The sequence below is a fragment of the Jaculus jaculus genome, chromosome 7, assembly GCF_020740685.1.
Source record: "Jaculus jaculus isolate mJacJac1 chromosome 7, mJacJac1.mat.Y.cur, whole genome shotgun sequence".
Lineage (NCBI taxonomy): Eukaryota > Metazoa > Chordata > Mammalia > Rodentia > Dipodidae > Jaculus > Jaculus jaculus.
Genome location: NC_059108.1, coordinates 25,059,010 through 25,082,012, shown reverse-complemented (window position 1 = coordinate 25,082,012; position 23,003 = coordinate 25,059,010). Strand labels below are relative to the sequence as shown.

At 44.2% G+C, this 23,003-nt stretch overlaps 1 protein-coding gene across 7 annotated transcripts in view; it reads right to left on the bottom strand.

The window, feature by feature from the left end:
* Nucleotides 1-22,748, bottom strand: part of Rcbtb1 (RCC1 and BTB domain containing protein 1) — a 69,343-nt gene extending 46,595 nt beyond the window's left edge. Inside the window, exons 1-4 of one of the 7 annotated variants that reach the window (XM_045154161.1) lie at nucleotides 22,637-22,684; nucleotides 4,321-4,392; nucleotides 3,467-3,636; nucleotides 2,567-2,717 (exon numbers count right to left, since the gene is read on the bottom strand). In XM_045154161.1, coding sequence (XP_045010096.1) covers nucleotides 2,567-2,717; nucleotides 3,467-3,592 — 277 coding nt within the window. In that variant the 5' untranslated portion in view covers nucleotides 3,593-3,636; nucleotides 4,321-4,392; nucleotides 22,637-22,684. Of the gene's footprint in view, nucleotides 1-2,566; nucleotides 2,718-3,466; nucleotides 3,637-4,320; nucleotides 4,393-21,652; nucleotides 21,877-22,084; nucleotides 22,136-22,636 lie in introns of those variants that run through there. The other 6 variants (XM_045154160.1, XM_045154159.1, XM_045154162.1 and 3 more) reach the window with 6 other exon arrangements.
* Between the last annotated feature and the right edge of the window lie 255 nt (nucleotides 22,749-23,003).

Sequence of the window (23,003 nt, the reverse complement as noted above, 5' to 3'; positions counted from 1 at the left end):
TGGTCAGCATGAACCTTCTATCTCTTATCATTAACAAAAGGATGGACTGTTAAGTCAGGACAAAATGGAGTCACCCAGGACAGCAGGAGGGCAGACAGCAGGAGGGCATCTAAATTCCTCAAGAAATTGCCCAGCCATTATCCCTCCCCTTCCTAACAAGGCTCCAGGTCTACATTTACTGGCCCCTTATCTCTCACTGGGTTACTTCTAGTCTCACCCTATGGCTAATGTAAAGAACAGAGATTTACTTCCCCAACAAAAATTCCTTCCCTTCCTTCCCTTCCCCCAATTGAAAAGCCTATAAAGCCATTATCTGTAACCCCAAACTGACTGCTCCACTCCTGAGAGTCAGTCCTGGCAGCTCGTGCCCCCCCACCAATAAAAACTTCCATCTTTGCCTCAGAGTGCTCTGCATGGTCCTTGGTCACTCCTGAACCTTTCAGCTCTGTCCTTTGTAGCCTCAGCCCCTACCAAGCTTGCAGAAAATCCTTCTAGCCCATGTCAGGAAAATACAGTATTCCACTCTACAGAAAGTCACATACTGACACTGGAAGTGACTGTCATGCAGCAGTTACAGTGCAGCTCAGAACTTGCTCAGCCCCACCGACAAACATGTTCCCAATATGAAGATCAGAGGCTTCTGTAAACAGATTTCCAGGAATCAGAGTCTGGAAGAACATGAAAGTCAGATACTGAAAGAAAGTGAAATAAGAAGTTTGAGAGGAGAAAAATGTGAACCAAATACAACCTTAATCTATAAATAACCCAAAGAAAAGATACTGAATCCATGAAATATTAGTAGGAAACTCCAGAAAGAAATATGTAGAGAACAGGAAAGAGCACTTGGAAACATAATTATCACAAATGTTAAAATTTGACATTAGAGATTTAATTTTGAAGAGATTTCCCAAAGCATTGATAGGATAGCAATTATAAGAAAATTAAGATTAGGACAAAATTTCTTTCTTCTAAGAAAACGTTCAGAAAAGAATAAAATAAAGCATATAAATTACCCATGAAAGGTTGCTAGAAGTTTTCTGGAAAGGAACTTCCAGATTGAAAGGCCTATAGAATGATCAATGAGTTAAAAATTACCTACAGCAGAACAGAGTCAGGATTATTTCAGCATACTTGGAGTAAAGAAAGAACAATGTCTAATGCTCAAAAACAGGAGGAAAACATTTATGTACAAAAGAGCAAAGCCAGAAAGGAAGCAGACCCCCAAGAGCAACCCTAAAACCAAAGGCTTGACAAGTCTGAGGAAGATTTCCACCACGGAGTTCTAAGCCCCGCCAAACCACCAACAGACATTATTAGCAAGGGTAGAATGAGGACACCTTAAGACCAAGTCTTATAGATTTCTTGCACAGCCCTTCCTTGGGAAACTTCCAGAAAACGTGTTTTACCAGATGAAGTATAATCCAAGGAGAATTGTTTTATTTATTTATTTATTTATTTATTTGAGAGTGACAGACACAGACAGAAAGACAGATAGAGGGAGGGAGAATGGGCACGCCAGGGCTTCCAGCCTCTGCAAACGAACTCCAGACGCGTGCGCCCCCTTGTGCATCTGGCTAACGTGGGACCTGGGGAACCAAGCCTCGAACCGAGGTCCTTAGGCTTCACAGGCAAGCGCTTAACCACTAAGCCATCTCTCCAGCCCCCCAAGGAGAATTTTGTAAGACACAAACGGGGACCCAGAAATGATGACATGAAAGGACTTTTCAGGATGACGTAAAGACAAGTTCTGGGCTGACAGCTGTGCAAGGAGCCCGAGAGCAAGCAGTCAGTCCACCAGTGCTGGAGCAGCAGACAGGGAGTTCCAAAGGTTCCCATATGCTTCAATAATGTACTGAGAAGCAAAGTGCTATTCCGTAAGAGTTTCTGCATTCATTAATGCTAAATGTAGGGAAAAATAAATTAAAAATAAAAAAAATACTTGAGGCAATTATGAACCACAGGAAAACAGTAATAGAATAAAGGCAGGGCTGGAGAAATGGCTTAGCAGTTAAGGCACTTGCATGCAAAGCCTAAGGATCCTGGTTAGATTCCCCAGTACCCACATAAAGTCAGATGTATAAGGCAACATGTGCATCTGGAATTTGGTTTCAGTGTCTAAAAAGGCTCTGGAGTGTCCATTCTCCCTCTCTTTAATAAGTAAACATAAATATTAAAAAAGAAAGGCAGTCCTAATAATATAAACATGAATATTGACTTAATAAAATGGTGGTATTACCAGGCATCGTGGAGCATGCCTTTAATCCCAGAGATAGAATGGGCAGGCCATTGCAGATGAACTCCAGACACATGTGCCACCTTGTGCATCTGGCTTACATAGGTACTGGTGAATCAAACCTGGGGCCCTTAGGCTTTGCAGCCAAGCACCTTCACTACTAAGCCATCTCTCCAGCCCAAGTGTTTTAACTTTAACCTGCTGTGCATACCTTCCTCAGAAATTAAAACACAACCCAAAATTGGTTATTTGGTACGGCATTCCCTTTCTCTTGGTTTAGAAGTAACTGCCTGCTTTCTCGCAAACTGAAAGGCTACACTGCTTCCTCTTTACCTTCAGTACTGAGGAGAACGTGGGGACCACTCCCATAACTAAGGCTTTTGATCTTCTTTCCACATAAGGCTTCGAGCTTCTTAGGGACCAGCGTGCTCTGGTTGTCTCCAGTTCCTAGACAGTTACTACAGTTCAGTCCAAACACAAAGACCTAGGAAACAAACACTTTTGTCTAAGTCATCTGGCCTAAAGTCATATTAAAAGCTCCTTTCTTTGCTATGAAAATAGGACATACTCTAGTTTAATTTGATAGCCCAGTAGCCATGAACAGAATGATAAAAGTTACTGAGAAACACTCAACATTTGCTGACATTACTAGAGTTTTGAAGTATTTGTCAATATTAGGAAGCAATGAGGCATTAAAACAAGAAACTGAAGCTGGATGTGGTGGTGCACACCTTTAATTCCAGCACTTGGGAGGCAGAGATAAGAGGACTGCTGTGAGTTTGAGGCCACCCTGAGACTACATAGTTAATTTCAGGTCAGCCTGGGCCAGAGTGAGACCTTACCTCGAAAAAACAAAAAAAAAAAAGGGGGGGGGGAAGAAACTGAAAGAAATTATACTGAAGGCACAATCTTCCTGAATTTTAGGTTATTTATCCTAAAATTTTTTAAATAATTTTTTTAATCTTAAAATCAAATTTTTAGGTTCTTGCCAGGTGTGTGGCACACCCTTAATCCCAGCACTCAGGAGGCATAGGTAGGAGTAGCGTCGTGAGTTCAAGGCCACCCAGAGACTACATAGCGAATTCCAGGTCAGCCTGGGCTAGAGTGGGACCCTCCTCAAAAAAAACCAAAAACAAATAAATAAATAATTAGGTTCCTTATTATTGTTTTCAGCTTTCAAACTGCATGATTTCAAGCCCAACCCTAAAACAAAACCCCAGTTTCTAGTCTTACCTCATCATTGTCAGTGACATACAACGCCTCGTTGGCTGAGGTGCCGAAGACACATGCTTTCCTAATAGATGCAATTTCTTGGGGTGAGAGCAGTGTAAAGATTGGCCACTTTCCTACATCCACCATGACTCTGGCTTCAGGTGAGTCCTACAAACAAGCTGGCATCTCTGCTATAATATATGAAAAGTAGTTCCAGAAAAATTAGTAACTATTTAGCTAACTGTAAAGGAAAAAAAAAAAAAAAAAAAAAGAGCGAGGCCAAGCATGGTGGCGCATGCCTTTAATCTCAGCATTTCAGATAGGAGGATCACCGTGAATTCAAGGCCACCTGAGACTACATAGTGAATTCCAGGTCAGCCTGGGTGATAGTGTGAGATTCTACCTCAAAAAAGAGAGAGAAAAACTGATCTGAGCTGGGGAAATGGTTCAGCTGGTAAAGGTGCTTGCTTGAAGTCTGCTGGCCCAGGTTCAATTCCCAATACCCGTGTAAAGCCAGACGCACAAAGCAGCATGTGCCTCTGGAGTCTACACCAGCAAGAGGCCCTGGAACACCCATCCCCTCCCTTCCTCCTTCCCTGTGTCTCTCCTTCTCTCAAATAAGGACCTATCAATAAAAGCGAGCAAAAGGGCTGGAGAGAAGCTTTGTAGTTAAGACAATTACATGTGAAGCCCAAGGACCAAGTTCAATTCCCCAGGACCCACATAAGCCACATGCACACGGTGGCAAACACATCTGGAGTTCATTTGCAGTGGCTAGAGGCCCTGCCATGCCATTCTCTCTCTCTCCCCCTCTTGCTCCCTCAAATAAATAAATAAATTATTTTTAAGCTAACAAAAGATACTTGCAGACCTACCTTTAGTTAAATGGATCATTCACTATCTCCAACCTGTCAATATTTCCTCAGTCTTCAAACATGAGCCTTTTCCTATAATGAGAACACAACACACTAGAATCAGTAATTTGTCTTGCCAAATATTAACAGACTTATTTGTTATACACATGTCAGCAGCTACAGAGGAGAAGACAGGCTATCTGAATGAAACCAAACTCTATTCGTGGATGTTTCCCTCAGTTATTCAGATAAAAATTAAAATTCTAATCTGTATATCAAGTCTCAACTAGGAATGTATATGTATGTATATGTGTGGCTGGGTTATAAAAATCAGAAGTAAGGCTTTTCCAATCTTCGAATTTTTTTTGGAACAATACTGCAAGAGGAAACAACAAAAAATGCCACCCCACCTCGGCAGGAAGGGAGCTGTGTCTGACCGAGACTCATCTACAACAGCGGCAGTGCCCGTGCCCCTGCTGCCCACTGTCCAGCACACTGTGTAGACGGGCAGCCTTCACTACCCAGGTGGGCTGGCCCTGGCCCTTTGAATCTACAAACCAAGTGGGCCTTCCCTTTATATACCTGAATCTGAGGAAAGGAACAGGTTTTCAATAAACTATAAAGGCTTGTCCATTCTTTTGATGTTGTTTCTCCCTGTGATCTCTGCTCGGATACACGTGAATCTGGGTGTGGGGGACAGCAGAGCACTGTTCCTCAGCCTGAGTAATTTCATTTTGGTCTCTGTTTTATGCTTTGGGGCAACTTCTCACTTAACTACATGTATGAGTTTTCTCGATCTCTAATCTATCACATGTGTATTTTCCCTACACTTTAGGTCTACCACGTGGGTATCTCCTCTAAAGTGTAGGCCTGCTACCTGTGTAATTTCTCTAAACTCAGGGTAACTGTGAGTGTGATCCCCTGTACTCATTTGTCATCTCAACCTTTTGATCTCTGCCTTGATATTTGCCCTTGCTATTCTTCCTTAAGGCACCATGTGTCCTCTTAACTTTATTCCAAGGGGACGCCCAGGGCAGATACTGTGTGTTTCTTCTAAATCTCTCCACGCGTTCCTTAGCTCTATCTTCCACATGCTTGTGGCTCCACTCCAGTCTTTCCCTAAAGACCTCCGTTTCTCTTAAATGAATCTCATAGACTGTGCTGTGCCTTCCACATGAGTGCATGTTTCCTACTTCCCAGTCTTGTATTTTGGAAATAGCCATGGGCAGTGTGAAGGTTTGCTGGATACCTGCAGGGAGACCTAACAGAGCTGAGGATGAACTACATGGATTGCCCTGGAGATGCCGGGACTACGAAATGGCTGCTGAGGACAGCTGCCAGCCGCAGATGAAGTTTTCCAGGACTGTGAGTAGCCTAGCTGGAGGGGAAGAATTGGAACTCCAGAGACATGTTGTTGGTTAGAATTATCGGACTTGAAGATTTGGCACTGACTAGAGATGTTAGACTTGAAACTATAGAGTTTGATGTTTTCCCTGGTTGTTTTAAATCTTGTATTGGTTAAATATGTCTTTGCTATGCCCAATGCAGTATTTTGCACTGTGAATGTATTTTCTGTGCCATTGTGTGTTTTGGGGGGATTTTTTGGTATTATGGCTCAGTTAACAGACCTGGGATTATGGGGATGTTTGAACATCAATAGGATTGGTAAAAAACAAAACAAAACAAAACAAAAAAAAACTATAGGACTCTTAAAGTCATACTGAATGCACTGTATTTTATATCATGCATGGATATCAGTTTATGGGGGCCAGGGGTGGAATGTGGTGGTTTGAGTCAAGTGTCCCTCATAAACTTAGGTGTTCTGAATACTAGTCTCCCCAGCTGATGGAAATTGGAAAATTAATGCCTCCTGGAGGCAGTGTATTGTTGGGGGTGGGCTTATGGGTGTTATGGCCAGTTTCCCCATGCCAGTGTTTGGCACTCTCCTATTGCTGTTGTCCACCTAATGTTAGTGAGTGGGTGATGTCCACCCTCCGCTCATATCATTGTTTTCCCTGCCACCATGGAGCTTCCTCGTCAAGCCTGTAAGCCAAAATAAACCTCTACCCACCCACCCCCAAAAGATTAAAAAAAAAAACAAAACACCTATGCCAAATTTGGTAGCGCACACCTTTAATCCTCACACTTGGTAAGCAGAGGTAAGTGTATCACCTTGAGTATGAGGCCACCTGAGACTACATAGTGACTTCCAGGTCAGCCTGGGCTAGAGTGAGACCTTACTTTGGAAAACCAAAAAAAAAAAAAGAGAGAGAGAGACATGAAAGAGACTATCTAGAGGGACTAAGAGGGGTATGAGATGGTAATAGAAGTGGATATGATGAAAATACATTTTATACATATAATTATCAGAAAAGAAATTTAAATTCAGAAAGATCCACTCAAAAAAAAAAGATTGGAAAAGAGTCTCAAATAATATAAATAAGCAGCTAGGTAAGTTTCAAGAAAGTGCTAAACCCATGACACAAAGAAGATACCCATCAAATATTGGTCAAATTGAAGCAAGCTGTATTGTGCACTTGGAAGCTGGCCAGCTGCTGTCTCACCCAAAGGCAAGCCTTAAGAGAGCAGCCCTGAGCAAAAGAGAAGACAGGTTTTTATAACTCACAAACTGTAAGGTTGACAGATTTCTAATAGGGAACTTTTGGCAGGCAAAATACAGAAGCAAACAGCAGTTCACAATTATTGATCTGATATCTTGGGAGACTATGAGGTAAGGCACTGTCCAGGAAGCTCCAGGGGTGGGGAGTTCTGGGCAGGTAGTCAAGGTACAGCTAGACCTAACAGAAACTTAAGTTTCATAGTAAGCAGAAATGAAACTTATTTTGATTTAACAATAAAATGGCTCCTAACTCTTAAAATGGAGTCAGACTGGTTCGTCAAAAGTTCAGAAATACAAGCCGGGCATGGTGACGTACGCCTTTAATCCCAGCACTCGGGAGGCAGAGGTAGGTGGATCGCTGTGAGTTCGAGGCCACCCTGAGACTACACAGTGAGTTCCAGGTCAGCCTGGATTACAGTGTGAGACCCTACCTCGAAAAACCAAAAAAAAAAAAAGTTCAAAAGTACATATTCCTAGAATATGAGCCATACAAAATCAATCTTCAACATTCAAAATTTTATGATATAAAATTTATCAAAAATATATTAGGGCTGGAAATAGAGCTCAATTGGTAGAATGCTTGGCTAGCATGCAAAAGTCCTGGTTCAATCCCTAACACCTCATAAAACCAACATGGCAGCTCACACCTGTAATCCCAGAATTCAGGAGACAGGAGGATCAGAAAGTCAAGGTTATCCTCAGCTACATATTAAGTTTAAGACCAGCCCATGATAGATCTTGTCTCAAAAAATGTGCATGGGGGTATGTATGTGTGTACGTGCTCTTTAAAAAATTACAACACAGGGCTAGAGAGATGGCATAGCAGTTAAGGCATTTGCCTGCAAAGCCAAAGGATCCCGGTGCAATTCTCCAGGACCCACGTAAGGCAGATGCACAAGGTAGCATACATGCGGTGTCTGGAGTGAGTTTGTAGTCACTGGCGGCCCTGGTGCACCCATTCTCTCTGTCTCTCTCTCTCTCCCTCCCTCTTTCTTTCTCTCAAATAAATAAAATATATTTTTTAAAAATTACAACACAAAGAGATATTACCTTTAAAACCATACAACTTACTGACAATGATTAATTATTCTGAAGCCATTAATGGAGAGACCAGTAACCAGTAATTGCCCCAAGGGCAGTAATGTTGCAAAACCAAACTCATCTTCAAAACAAGTTTATTTGATGAGGTGGCTTTACGTACAGCCATATTAGACAATGCTTTATTTTACAAGGTGCTTCTCCAAAGCCTGGAAACATAAAAGTCAATATAAAAAAAACAGCTCATACATCTTGCATGTGCACACCCATCACACAAGAAAAAGTATATCAGGGCTGGAGAGATGGCTTAGCGGTTAAGCACTTGCCTGTGAAGCCTAAGGACCCCGGTTCGAGGCTCGGTTCCCCAGGTCCCACGTTAGCCAGATGCACAAGGGGGCGCACGTGTCTGGAGTTCGTTTGCAGAGGCTGGAAGCCCTGGCGCGCCCATTCTCTCTCTCTCTCTCTCTCTCTCTCTCTCTCTGTCTTTCTGTGTCTGTCGCTCTCAAATAAATAAATTAATTAATTAAAAAAAAAAGAAAAAGCATATCAATGACACAGACAGTAGTTCAAATGTCTGCCTCATGTTTATTTGCAAGGGCACGGGGACCTGATACACATGTGCATGTGCGCACACACACACATAAATTTTTTTAAAAGACCAATATTAGGGTGGTTCTAATGTTTTTTTGATATCTGCTAGATTTGCCAAAATATGAAACATAAATATTGAAACATTTTCTCTAATATGACAGATTTCATTTTAAAGGAATATGAGTAGTTACGTTTCATCTAAATCATCACGGCAGTGGCTATAGATGTGAAGTGATTCCACTGAAGTTAGGGAGGCCCTAACTGAAAAAGCTACTGGCCTGCTCAGCCCAGCCTTCCTTAGCAGGACTCCCAGGTTGGCCTGGCTATTTATCAATGTTCAACCATGTTTCCTCAGACATGGAACCCAGGGCTTACCCTTCTAGTTGGACTCTGCACTCTACAAACAATAGCCACCCCTGAAGAAGCATGGCAAGGGAAGACAAGATGCCAAGGAAAAGTATAGTACTGACAAATCATGTGCTAAGACAAGTTCAAAACAAAATCCCAAAGCCAGGCATGGTGGCGCACGCCTTTAATCCCAGCCCTGTAGAGGCAGAGGTAGGAGGATCAAGGCCACCTGAGACACTACATCATAGTGAATTCTAGGTCAGCCTGGGCTAGCAAGACCCTACCTTAAAAAAAATAATAATCCAAAGCCGGGCGTGGGGGGCGCACGCCTTTAATCCCCGCACTCGGAAGGCAGAGGTAGGAGGATCACTGTGAGTTTGAGGCCACCCTCCTGGGCTAGAGTGAGACCCTACCTCAAAAAAACAAAACAAAAAAAAAGTCCAAACATACAAAAAGAAAAAACACAAAAAACATGCCCTGTGAGATTTAGCTATAATGACTGTTACAAAACAATATATATGTATACTTACAATTTTTTTAAATTTTTTATGTATTTATTTGAGAGCAACAGACACAGAAAGACAGAGAGAGGGAGAGAGAGAGAATGGGCGCACCAGGGCTTTCAGCCTCTGCAAACGAACTCCAGACGTGTGCGCCCCTTGTGCATCTGGCTAACGTGGGACCTGGGGAACCGAGCCTCGAACCGGGGTCCTCAGGCTTCACAGGCAAGCGCTTAACCGCTAAGCCATCTCTCCAGCCCAATTTTTAAGATATATATAGAAAAAAGCTAGCACACAAAAGTCATACACCTCTGGAGATTACAGGTAATATTTTCTTAGTTATCCCTAACTAGATAGTTAAGGATACATGAGACCATGTCTAAATCAATAAGTAAACACATACATACACACAAATATACATAAATAATCAAATAATAATCCTACAGGCATATATCAAAACTGAAATAGTTGGGCATGGTGGTGCATGCCTTTAATCCCACTACTCAGGAGGCAGAGGTAGGAGGATTGCCATGAGTTTGAGGCCACCCTGAGCTGAAACTACATACTGAATTCCAGGTCATCATAGGTTAGAGGGAGACTCCACCTCAAAACAAACAAAAAGACTAAGGGCTGGAGAGATGGCTTAGTGGTTAAGGCATTTGCCTGCAAAGCCAAAGGACCTTGGTTCGATTCCCCAGTACCCATGTAAGCCAGATAGATGCACAAGGTGGTGCATGCATCTAGAGTTCAGCTGCAGTGGCTAAAAGCCCTGACGCACCCATTCTCCCCCCCCCCAACCCGTCTCCCTCTCTCCCTCTCTCTCTCTCTCTGCCTCTTTCCCTATCTCAAATAATAAATAAAGACTGATGTAATCCTTTCAGTGAATACCTTTAAAATTAAATGCAAAAGGGTTTCAGTCCTAAAAGTCCTCTAGAATAGTATCACCATACCTCATTAATTCTGTCTTTTGAATGGAACATTCCTAAGAGAAATATAGATTCTTAGGAAGTTCCAACACATACAACAAAATCAACTAGGCTCAATGAAACTGCTAAGATGTCAGCTCTTCCCAGGGCCAAACTGACAATCATAAATACTATGAGGTCCAATTAGCATGTCAGTCACATTAAACAGTTATTTCTACAGGAGTTAACTAAGATAGTGATTGTCTTAAATTTTTAAAATTATTTTTAAGTATGTATTTATTTGAGAGAGAGAAAGAGTCAGACAGAGAGAGAATGAATGCACCAGGGCCTTCGGCCTGCAAATGAACTCCAGATGCATGCATGTCATCACCTCATGCATCTCATTTATGTGGGTTCTGGGAAATCAAACCTGGGTCCTAAGGCTTCACAGGCAAGTACCTTAACCACTCAGCAATTTCTCCAACCCTTTTGCTACCTTTTAAAACCTTTGTTTTATCTAGGAAATATTTTCTCAGGAATAGCATCAATATGTTCAGCTGAATTATTATTCATGCATATTTAACAGGGGAATCAACTTTCTTAACTATACAGAGATAAATCAAGAGTAAAATGAAAGCAAGACATGGTGGCACACGCCTTTAATCCAGCACTTGGGTGGCAGATACAGCAGGATCACTGCGAGTCTGAGGAAAGCCAGTACTACAGTGAGTTCCATGTCAGCCTGGGCTAGAGTCAGTCTTTACATCAGGGGGGAAAAAAGAGTTTTAAAAAAATGCAGAGGTTAAAAAAAAAAAAGAGTTTAACATAACACTTTGTTTGTTTGTTTGTCTTGTTTTGTTTTTCAAGGTCAGGTCTCGCTCTAGCTCAGGCTGACCTGGAATTCACTTTGTATTCTCAGGATGGCCTCGAACTCTTGGCAATCCTCCTGCCTCTGCCTCCCAAGTGCTGGGACTAAAGGTGTGTGCCATCACGCCCAGCTGAGTTTAACACCTTTTACCCACTTGGATTTCTAGATTTCTCTGGCACTGAAAATATATCCCACATCCCCATGGACTTACTCTCTGTCCATCAGCATTTAACAGCCCATTCCCTGAGGTGGTTTTTCCTAACTGTGGTGCGTCCCTCATAGAACCTGTGCTATGATGAAGAGGAAAAGGTTAGGAAATGAGGTTTTGGGGGGTTCAGAAAAAGTCCTTAGACACCAAAGCCTGAGTTCATATCCGTGTTTTTTTGGTTGGTTGGTTGGTTTTTCAAAGCAGTGTGTCACTCTAGCTCAAGCTGACCTATAATTCATTATGTCATCTCAGGGTGTCCTCAAACTCATGGTGATCCTCCTACCTCCGCCTCCCAAGTGCTGGGATTTTAAAGGCATACACCACCACTCCCAGGCTGTTTGTTTTATTTCAATTTTTTATTAAAAATAGATATGTCAGCACTTGGGAGGCAGAGGTGGGAGGATTACTGAGAGTTTGAGGCCACCCTGAGACTACATAGTGAATTCCAATTCAGCCTGGGCTATAGTGAACCCCTACCTTGAAACCCCCCCCTAAAAAAAAACCTTGAGAAAGAGAATTATTAAACTAGTACATTTATTCAGAGAAATAGAATGGAAAAAAGAAGTACAGAGCACTCCTTCCATGTGGAAGGCAGGAGGGAGTAGAAAGCCTACAAGGGAATAGGGATCAGGGTTCCCTCCACCTCAGCCCAGCCGGGCTTACCAGAGCAGGGATCCAGAAATCCAGGAGAGGTCAAAAGCCAACAAGAGAGGCTTGCCCATCTGGTAAGCATCTATTTATAATCTCACTGTGGTGGGCTTGACCCTCAGTTGTAGGAGGGTCACAGAGAGAACTGACTGATCTGAGCTCAGGGGGCTGGATCAGGAAGGAGGTGGGAAAGCTGATTGGATGATACTGGGATCAGACAATGACTTCCGGTTCTGCTGGAGCAGGTAGGCACTGACAGGTGGTGCTAGATCTTTTTTAGTCCCTCTTTTGGGCCCAATCCGGACCAATTCCTCCTGAGTTATTTTATTTCATACTCTCAACAGTAAATCGAGCTGGAAAGATAAACACAGACCTCCAATTTTAGAAATCTACATTTAGAAGAACAGCTGAAGAAGCAGGGTAGCACCAAGATCAAAATCTTTTTGATCCCTCCAAGAATCCACTTATTTTACTTTCCCTAGGGAGCCAAGTATTAATGGAGACTGAGGACTTTACTGAACTAGCAAAAATATATTTGAATGTGTTTATGGAGTTTGAAAAACAGGAAATGGAGATAACCCGGAAAAAGTCTGTTTTGATGAAATTATGGTCTCAATATTAAACAAATACTGGGAACTGAGGGCTAACCCACAATGCATGTGTCTTTCACACACCTCCAGGCCCCTGCCCTCCCCCATCTAATCAGAATGTATTTAGCACAAGGAGACTGGTACCAGAATAGGACTTTTCCCCCTCTGAACCTGTCTACTGCTGGCTTGAAACTTTCTAAGGAAAAAAGGTCAGAAGGGAGTAAGCAGCTCTTCAGAAGTGGGGAGCACCAAGTCCTGGCTCTTTTAGAGGCATTTGTGGAAGATGGTAAAGATGTGACACTGATTGGCAAAGAAACCACAAAACTCCAAAGTGGAACAATTTCTTTAAGCACAAACATTCTCGAGTATTCACTCAATAGCCACACTGAGACTGCTGGAGACAGAAAATGTTAAGCATGCAAAAATTTCCTTTTTAACTGCAAATAGCTCTAATATGCTGAAGATTCCACTGGAAGTTTTTCTATGTTCATAAACTGGATAGGAGAGTTTAGTTATCGGTTTTAGTTAAGTTGCTTTACAGGGATTCATGTATAGTTAACAAGCTACTGAGAAAGTCTAAGACTCATTAAAAAAAAAAGCATGACTATATGGTAATATGAACAAATCAGTGTGGATTATAAGTCTTCTGCAATCACCCTAGACACCAAGAATGCTGGTGACACAACAGCAACACAATCATAGTGCCTGCCCTCAGGACTTAAAGGCTTAATCTTAGGAGGTCAGAATGTGTGTGGAAACCTTGTATGCAAAAGCAAAACTGAAGGCAGGTGTGATGGCTCACACCTTGATCCCACTCCATGAGGCTGAGGTAGGGGAATCACGGAGGCCAGCCAGTGCTAGATTGAAAGTAAATGCACAGCATGCAAGTGCGCAGTCCATGGGATACACACTCAGGTGTTAAATGGGGAAACTTATGTGTGGAACAGTGATGACTATATGAAAACTATATCCCAGAAAACTGCCCTGAGCTCTCAGTGTTCTAGCAATGATAACGTATAAGCATTTCCTTAGTGAAAATCTAGTTTTCTTGCAACACCACATCTTCCATAACTTTTACACCAACTTCTTTTTTTTATGTTTTTTATTTTTATTTATTTATTTGAGAGTGTCAGAGAGAAAGAGGCAGATAGAGAGAGACAGAGAGAATGGGCACTCCAGGGCCTCCAGCCACTGCAAACGAACTCCAGACACATGCGCCCCCTTGTGCATCTGGCTAACACGGGGCCTAGGGAATCGAGCCTCGAACTGGCGTCCTTAGGCTTCCCAGGCAAGCGCTTAACCGCTAAGCCATCTCTTCAGCCCTACATCACTTCTTAAGTGCTGGGATTATAAGCATGTACCACCATACCCAGATCCAATTCCCAGTTCAGCACAAAAGATGTTATTTCTATTTTAGAAGGAAAATTCAAATGAGAGTTACAGGGTTCCAGGTAAAGATTTTAGCATACAACTTTGCAGCTTGTATCATCAATGAAGAAACCTCTTGGCTTACTGAGGAGACAAATGCTAGCCAAAGCAACTTCTTCCATACCTATTTTGGGAGGCTCTTCTTTTTTCCCTTTTTGGCTGTGTGTGTGCGTGATGTATGCACAGGTACATGCCCATGTGGTGCCCTATGCACCTGCAGTGACTAGAGCAGAATGGTGGGTGTCCTGTTCCATTGCTCTCCCATGCTTATTTGGGCCAGCCTCTTTCTGATCCCAGAGACTACTCCGACAATTCTTAGCTCTCTACTTCCCCCTGGGTCTGGGGTTCCAAATGCACGTGGGACCTAAGGATCAAGCCTGGGTGTCTCTCAGGCCTCCTGAGGTCCTCATACTTGCACAGGAAATGCTCTTTCTGGTGGGCTAAGACAGAGGATAATGCTACCTCTCTGATTTAAGCACAAATACACTTTCCAGGTCTAGATAAGTCTCTTTGAGAATCAGTCACAAACATTTTACAACAAAAATATACCTTAAAACTATTTCACCCATTCAATTCATAAGGGCAGCAAAAAAAAAATTAGTCTCAGAAATGTGCTGAGGCACTAGCTTTGTCACTGCCTCAGCTGTCAGAACAGCTGTCACCCAGCCATCTCTTCTGCAAGCTCACAAAAGTGGAATTATGAATGGGAAAGAATGTCCTGAATCTGGATGAATCCACAGCATGATGGCTGTCCCAGAACCTCCCAGCACTGCTGGTGACAACACTTTATCTCACTGGTTATGTGCAAATCCATCACTCATTTGAGGGGAAAATGAAATGTCCTATAGCTGTCCTTCCTCCACAGGTAGGAAGCTTTGTGACTTGAAGTATAACTTACATTACTGCCTTCTGGGGGCATCTCTTGAGCTCCACCACCCAGGGGCTGCTCTCACAGCCAGAGACAGGCAGCTCAGTGCAGGTAAAGTAGCAATGCTACTTGAAGCTGTGCTCACACTGGAAAACCAACCACCCAGGAGGCAAAAGGGCATGTCTGGTGAGGCTGGCGGTGACATACAACTATCAGGGGCTGGAGAGATGGTTTAGTGATTAAGGCCTACACACCTACAAAGCCTAAGGACCCAGGTTCGATTCCCCAGTACCCACATAAGCTAGACGCACATGGTGGCATATGCCTCTGGAATTCATTTACAGTGGCCCTGGCACGCCCATTTCTCTCTCTCTGTTCATCTCCCTCTAATAAATACAAGCAAAACTAAATGTTAAGACTATCCCTTCTCGATGTGGCACATTTATACAATGGAGTTCTACTTAGCGGTAAAGAAAAATGAAGTTATGAAATTTGCAGAAAAATGGATGGATCTGGAAAGGATGATACTAAGTGAGGTAACCCAGGCCCAGAAAGCCAAGCGCCACATGTTCTCCCTCATACATGGATCCTAGCTACAGATGATTGGGCTTCTGCATGAGAAGGAAAATACTTAGTAACAGAGGCCAGTAAGTTAAAAAAGAGATATAAAGGGAAGAGAAAGGAAGGGAGGAGGGTACTTAATAGGTTGGTATTGTATATATGTAAGTACAATGATTGAGATGGGGAGGTAATATGATGGAGAATGGAATTTCAAAGGGGAAAGTGGGGGAGAGGAGGGTATTACCATGGGATATTTTTTTATAATCATGGAAAATGTTAATAAAAATTAAAAAAAAGACTATCCCTTCTCTAGGATGCTGTTATTTTCCATGGGCAAGTAGAAACTTCAATGATCAGTAACAGTGGTTTTTCTGTGTTTGATTCACCAAACAGGCATTATGAACTAGGCAAAGTAGAAACTGATGGGCAAAAGGTTAAAAAAAAAAATGGAAAGAACACAGGAATACTTCACCTTGTTTTCCAAGGCTGGGATAGAAAGGTCAAACTCAAATTGACTGATGGTTTCATACACCCTTCCTATGTGGGTGCCTAGAAATGATTTTGTCTCCAGCTGCATGGAAAGTATTCATTGAATCGTGCAATGAGCTGAAGCCAAACTAAAACCCCAGCAGTGGACAAACAGAACCCTACTCTGCTCAGCGTTTCCCCAAAGATACAGAGCCAAACCCAAAACCCCGTCATCAGCAGACCATACTTACGTGGATGCATAAAGAGATGCTCACTACAGTGTAGACAAGGCTCTGATGGTTCAAAGGCTGTGGAAACCCCAGAGTGAGCAAGTATGCTTTGGATGCCTATGACACTGGGAACATATGCCAGGTATAGATCTGGCAAAGGATGCTGGCTGTAGTGGTACACACCTTTAATCCCAGCACTTGGGAGGCAGAGGTAGGATTGCAGTGAGTTCCAGGCCAGACTGGGCTAGAGTAAGACCAGTTCAAAAAAAAAAAAAAAAAAAGATCTGGGGGGCTGGAGAGATGGTTTAGCAGTTAAGGCATTTGTCTGCAAAGCCTAAAAGACCCTGGTTTGATTCCCCAGTACCCACATAAGCAAGCTGCGCAAGGGGGAACATGCATTTACAATGGCTAGAAGTCTGGGCGCACCTATTCTATTTGCCCCTTCCACCTCTCAAAATAAATAAGAAAATTGAGGAGGGAGGGAGAGAGACAGAAGGGATTTTAAGTGAGAAAGGGCTATAACCAAGCCACTCAGGACCCCGGGAGCCACCACAGGTATTCAGTGAACAGCCTGAGCAGGGAACTGGCGTGATCCAATCTAGTCGGTGAGGATTACATTAGCAGATGGTGGAGACTAGTTGGAGGTAAGGAGAAGTGCTCTAAGGTGGCTACGGAGGCCTGGGGATGTAGCTCAGATGCGCAAGGCCCAGGGTTCAATCCCCAGCACTACAACAAGAGGACAAAAGATGTAAGGTGCCTACAGGAGGCCTACACCTGGAGAAGGGAAGCACTGGACTTGAGGAGACTAAAAGAAAGGCCTGACGGAAGACAGGCCCTGGACAACCGAAAAACACAACACACTACCTGAAGCTCGGCCTGAGGAAGCCACCAGCACTGGTCTCCCTGAACAGAGCCCAGGGCCCTGGGGTAAGGCGCTCCACTGCAGACCTCCTAACTGTAAGGTCCTGGTGGGTGAGAGAATCCCTGTGGGAAGCTCAGGAGAGAAACCATTTAGGGAAGATATGAGAACGCCAACAAACTACAACTGGGCAAGGGCAGGAAGACCCCCACAGAAGGACCCACTGAGAGAATAACCAAGTCCCATAGCTCCAGTCTTATTTCTAACATGGAAAGTTATTAGGGGCTTCAACAATAGGTTCTATAAGGTTATGGGAGGAAGAAGCCAGATTGCAGCAGATTGAGGAGGAGTAAGTGAAAGATTAAAAAAGAAAAAAAGAAAGAAACAAACAAACAAACTTGACTGTGTAAGAAAATCGAGGTGCCAGATCATCCATCATGGCACATGTATGCAATCCCAGCATGTGGGAGGGAGATGGACGCAAGAGGACTGGGAGCTCAGGGGCAGCAAGGCCAGCCTCAGCGGCATGAGACTGTCCAACTGTCTTTCTTCTTCTTTTTTTTTTTTTTTTTTTTTGGTTTTTTGAGGTAGGCTCTCACTATTGCCCAGGCTGACCTGGAATTCACTATGGAGTCTCAGGGTGGCCTCGAACTCACAGTGCCTCCTTTCTCTGCCTTCCAGTGCTGGGATTATAGGTGTACACCACCACACCTGGCTGTCCTACTTTCTTGAGAGAGAAAAAAAACAAAAAGGGGGCTAAAAACAGGATAATATCTAGGAGATCAGATGATGTTGAGGGGTCCTTTTATAGGAACCTTCTTAAATATGTTAGAGACTTCAGTATGCTTTAATGCTAATGGGAAGAAGCCAGTATAGGAAAAGATCAAAGATGGGGAAGATCTAACTACAAGAGATTCTTCAGAAAATAGCAGAGAATGGATCTACAGCTGACAGGAGTACGCTTGTCTTGACACAAAAGACACGGATGAACTGAGAGGATAAAGATATAATGACTGAAGACATACCCATGTTGTGTGCGTCCCTCTGTCAGCTTCTGTGTCTCTTTCCTGTATTTCACGTGCCCACCAGCAAATGTATAAGCATCCCCCCCCACAAAAAGCTCCACATTTTCACCAACTCTTATTACTGTCCTTATTTTTGTTACCCACCCCCGTCGCTTATATGGTAGGTGGTCGCTCACTGGGGTCCTGATTCTCATCTAGGACATTCTCTTCAGAGACTACACATTTTTTGTTAGGGACAAAGAAGGTGGCGGGTGTGGCTCAATTGGCAGAAAGAGCACAGTGCTGTAATCCCAGCACTTAGGGAAGTGGAAGCAGGAGGATCACAGATTCAAGGTCATCCTCAGCTACATAGGGTGTTTGAGGACAATCTGGCTAGGAACCCTCTAACAAAAAAAAAAAAAAAATGAAAGGAGGTGGCTGGAAAGATGGTTCAGTGGATAATGGCATGTGCTTGCAAAATCTGATGGCCCTGGTTCCCCAGTACCCACATAAGGCCAGATGCATAAAGTGAAGCATGCAGTGGCTAGAGACCCTGGTGTGCCCATTCTGTTTCTCTTCTATCTATCTCTGCTTGCAAATAAATAAACATTTGAAAATATAAGCCAGGCGTGGTGGCACACGCCTTTAATTCCAGCACTTGGGAGGCAGAGGTAGGAGGATTGCCATGAGTTCGAGGCCATCCTGAGAATACATAGTGATTTCTAGGTCAGTGTGGGCTAGAGTGAAATACTACCGGGGGAAAAAATGCCAAGTATGGTAGCATACACCTTTAATCCCAGCACTTGGGAGGCAGAGGTAGGAGTACTGCTGTGAGTTCAAGGTTACCCTGCAACTACATAGTGAATTCCTGGTTAGCCTGGGCTACAGCGAGACCCTACCTTGAAAAACCAAAAAAGAAAAAAAAAAGGGCTATGGATGTAGCTCAAATGTGAGACCTTGGGTTCAACCCCCAGAACTGCCCCCACCTCCAAAGTCTCAGTAGCTTAAAATACTAATAATCTATTATTTCTCTCTCTTTAATCTGTTTTGGGGATATTCTGCTAAGGTTACTCATGAGGCGATAGGCACTGCAAATATGGTTAGGGCTAAAGCAAGCCTCACTGGCAAAGGTGGTACATTTCAACTGTCTCCTCTCCACCTAGCCAGGGCCCACCAACTGGCTCCCACAATAGTGAAAGCCAAAGCTGCCATGCCTCCAAAGAACCAAAGGACCGTGCCCAGAACTAGCATAGCTTGACAGTGATCTTTGGAAACAACTATCACAGCCGTAAACAATACCACTGGTATGTCTCCACCATAGTGAGTTCAAGACCAAGCAACCTGAGAAGGCATAAGCTTCATCTATTTACACAATCACAACTCTTTCCTAAGCATCAAGAATAATATGCCAGTCAAGAGTTGAACATTCATTAAGAGCCAAAGGAAGGGTAGGACTCCTTACAACATGCTCCTCCAGACACAAAATGGCCTGCATATCCATGACCTCACCGTGCCTGACACTACCTACACAAGACCATCGTAAGAGAAGGAAAAGATCATGACATCAAAATAAAAGAGAGACTGATTGAGATAGGGAGGAGATATGATAGAGAATGGAATTTCAAAGGGGAAAGTGGGGGGGTATTACCATGGGATCTTTTTTTATAATCATGGAAAATGTTAATAAAAATTGAGAAAAAATAAAAGAGTTGAACATTCAGAATGTCCACCTCAGAAAGACTATGGAATCTTTTCGACACCACCCTTGAGGAAGTGTCTCAGAATAGGCTTCCTGGGAATGAGGTCCATCACTTCCTGAAGTCACTTCACACCTTGCAATTTATTATGTATGTGTGAGTATGATCTACCTCATGTTTAAAAGTGTACCTAGTACTCAAAATATATGGATATTTCAGCTGCAATTCAAACTATTTACATTCAGTAGTCATGGTTACAGACAGCCTCACTTGCAAAACTCCTACCATCAGCTTTTCAAAACTCAGTACTGGATGTCACAGTACCCATGTCAACCTGACCTCTCACTATCTGAACTGTGGAACCCAAGAAATCTGTAAAAAGAAAAAAAAGTACTCACATTTAAAAATATTAGCTGTTATCTTTAGATAGTGAAATTATAGGTCAGGTACATTCTTCTTTTTTCAGTTTTCTAAATTTCCATTCTTTGCAAATTTCAAAAAGTTTGTATTTTGGACTAAATGTAATTGGAAATCTTTAAATTCAGTTCATGCTGAGTCAAATATATAATTAATAGATAACTGACTGACATCAAAAATTCTAATCTGGTTAAATTAACCCAATTCTTATCATATTTCTCTGTGCATTCTTCAAACACATCAAAAGTACATAATATTGTTAGACTGAATCATAGAATGCATTTTTACGGAGGAAATGTGCCTTAATGCCCTGGTTGCACTCTAGAATCATGAAAGGCCCAAACCTTGTTTCCCATGCTTATTTAAAGTGTAAGGTTCAGGAGTTGACCAAGGCCACGGACAGCACTCTGAGGCAAAGATGGAAGTTTTTATTCGGGAAAAACACAAGCTGCCAGAACTAACTCTCAAGAGTGGAAGCAGTCCGCTTTGAAATTACTGAGAGTTGCCCTATATACAGCTCTTTCAGTTGGGGGAAAGTGAGGAAGGGAAGGAATTTCTTTGTTCTTTACATTAGCCATAGGGTGAAACCAGAAGTGAACCGATGAGAGATATGGGGCAGTAAACCTAGACCTGGGGCATAGTTTAATGGCTGGGCAATTCCTTGAGGAATTTGGATGACCCACTTCCTTTTATCTGTGGCCATCCTGTTGTCTTTGGTGACTCCCTTTTGGGAAGCCCATCTTGACCCAACATAAAGTAACACACAAAGAAGAATATCTAAGATCCTTCCGTCCCTTCAGTCTCATTGTTCCCATGACTCTCATAAAGACACACATACTGTCCTAGCCTTCCTAGCTCTTACTTTAAAATATTAGAAGAATTATTATTTTGTTTTGTTTTTTCAAGATAGTGTCTCACTCTAGTCCAGGCTGACCCGGAACTCACTGTGTAGTCCCAGGCTCGCCTTGAACTCACGGGGATCCTCCTACCTCTGCCCCCCCAGTGCTGAGCTTTAAAGGCGTGCGCCACCACGCCTGGCTTGAAGAATGTTTTTAAGCTACAAGCTCAATAGCTTTGTTTTCTCTAAAGTTCCCAGAACTTAATCAATTGGCTCACAGACGTAAAATCGCTTGCAGAAGAAATTCTTTAAAGAGCAATACACTTCCTCTTCAAGAGAAACAGGCTGGACGATAAAAGGAAAATGACTAGTCTAGAAGTACTAACTACATTGCTATTCACACAACGCACTGAAAACCAGAGCACAGATGGACCGCTATGTTAACAGAATCTAAATACACAGCTTTTGATGTTATGCCCCCCAAACGGACACTAGTTTCAGAAACTGCCCTCTGCGAGCTCTAACAGGGACAACCGAACAGGGCAAAGGCACCTAAGACCCTGAGTATTTTTAAGCGTGGTTTACTGTTTTTATGAAACTCTGAAATCCCCGGCGTTGAAGTTCCACAGCAGAGGCTGTACGACGACAACCTGCAAACGCCACTTACGAGAGAACAGAGTGCGCCTCGACGGTCATTTCAAACGAAGCCGGCAGTTTTTCATTAGAGGCCGAACAAGGGAGATGTCATTCACTCAGTTTATCGCAGACTCCAAATTACAGAACGCCCCTGATAAGGCAGTCCAGGTCACCACCCGCGAAAGGCAAACAGTGGCAGCTTGGTGACTGACCCGTTGCTCCCGGGGAGGCGCCAGGGGACGATGCTGAGACTGAGGTACCCGGCGAAGGGACGGAGGTCCCGCCCCGGCGCGGTGTCACGGCTCAGCGCGCAGACCGCATCCGCGCAGGTCCACGGGGAGCCGGGACGCCCCGCCCTCTCCCCCCCTCCCCCGAGGAAGTGTCCCGGGACCCGGGACGAGAGGAGTGGGCTCAACGGGACCCACGCGCCCAGCTTGGGGAAGGGCAGCCGCCGCCAGCCTACCTGCGAGGCCGCCGCGCCGTCCCCTCACTCCGCGCCCGGGACCGCAGCCGCGCGCGCGCCCGGCGAAACAGCACAGGCGCGCGCGCACGCGAGCCGCGAGGTCACGTGTGCCGGGCGCCCCACGTGACCCCGCCCCGCCTGGGACTCTGCGCGCGCGCCCGACCTGGACGCGGTCCCGCGCTCGCGGCCTGGCCCGGAGCTTCCTCCCACCCTCCACCCAGCCCCCACGCGGAGGCGGCGGCCCGACGCTTAGCGTTTGTGTGTCGAGAGGACCGGGAAGAAGACGCCCGCGACGCCGTGGCCGAGCGGAGGCCAGCTTCCCATCCCGGAGGGGACGGAGGGAGAAGCGGACGCGGCCGGCGCTGCGCTCACGGCAGGGTGGGTCTGCCTCAGGCTAGGCCCAGGTTCTGCGGCCCTGGGGGGACTGGCCACCCCAGCGTCGCCTGTCCTGCATTGGAACCCACCACCCCCCTCCCCGAGGAGGTTGCTGCGCAGGTGACCCTTGAAGCCGTGACGCTTAGGGTCCACGTCCTGAAAGGAACGCGGCGGTACCTCGGGAGCAGACCGTCTGGGTGGACATCTGGTCGACCTGTTTCTGTAGTAAGCGGGTAAACGGAGGCCCCGAAGGGGCTGCTGCAGCAAAAGTCTGTCGTTTAAACCACAGTCAAGCCGTAAAATCTGCTGCTGCTCACAGAGATCCCAGTGGGCGCTTGAAAGAGAAAAAAAAAAAAAAAAGACCCAAGGCTCTTGGCACAAACCAGCTTGCTTAAACTCACATTTTCGTTTTTAAGCATCCATGAATATACAAGATCTTTTTGTTCCCTAAGTACTACTAAACAGCCCAGCTGAGTTTCTACAAAAACACTTTCTCCTCACCTGCCACTTCTCCAGACTGCACTAGGTCCTGGCTACAGAGAAC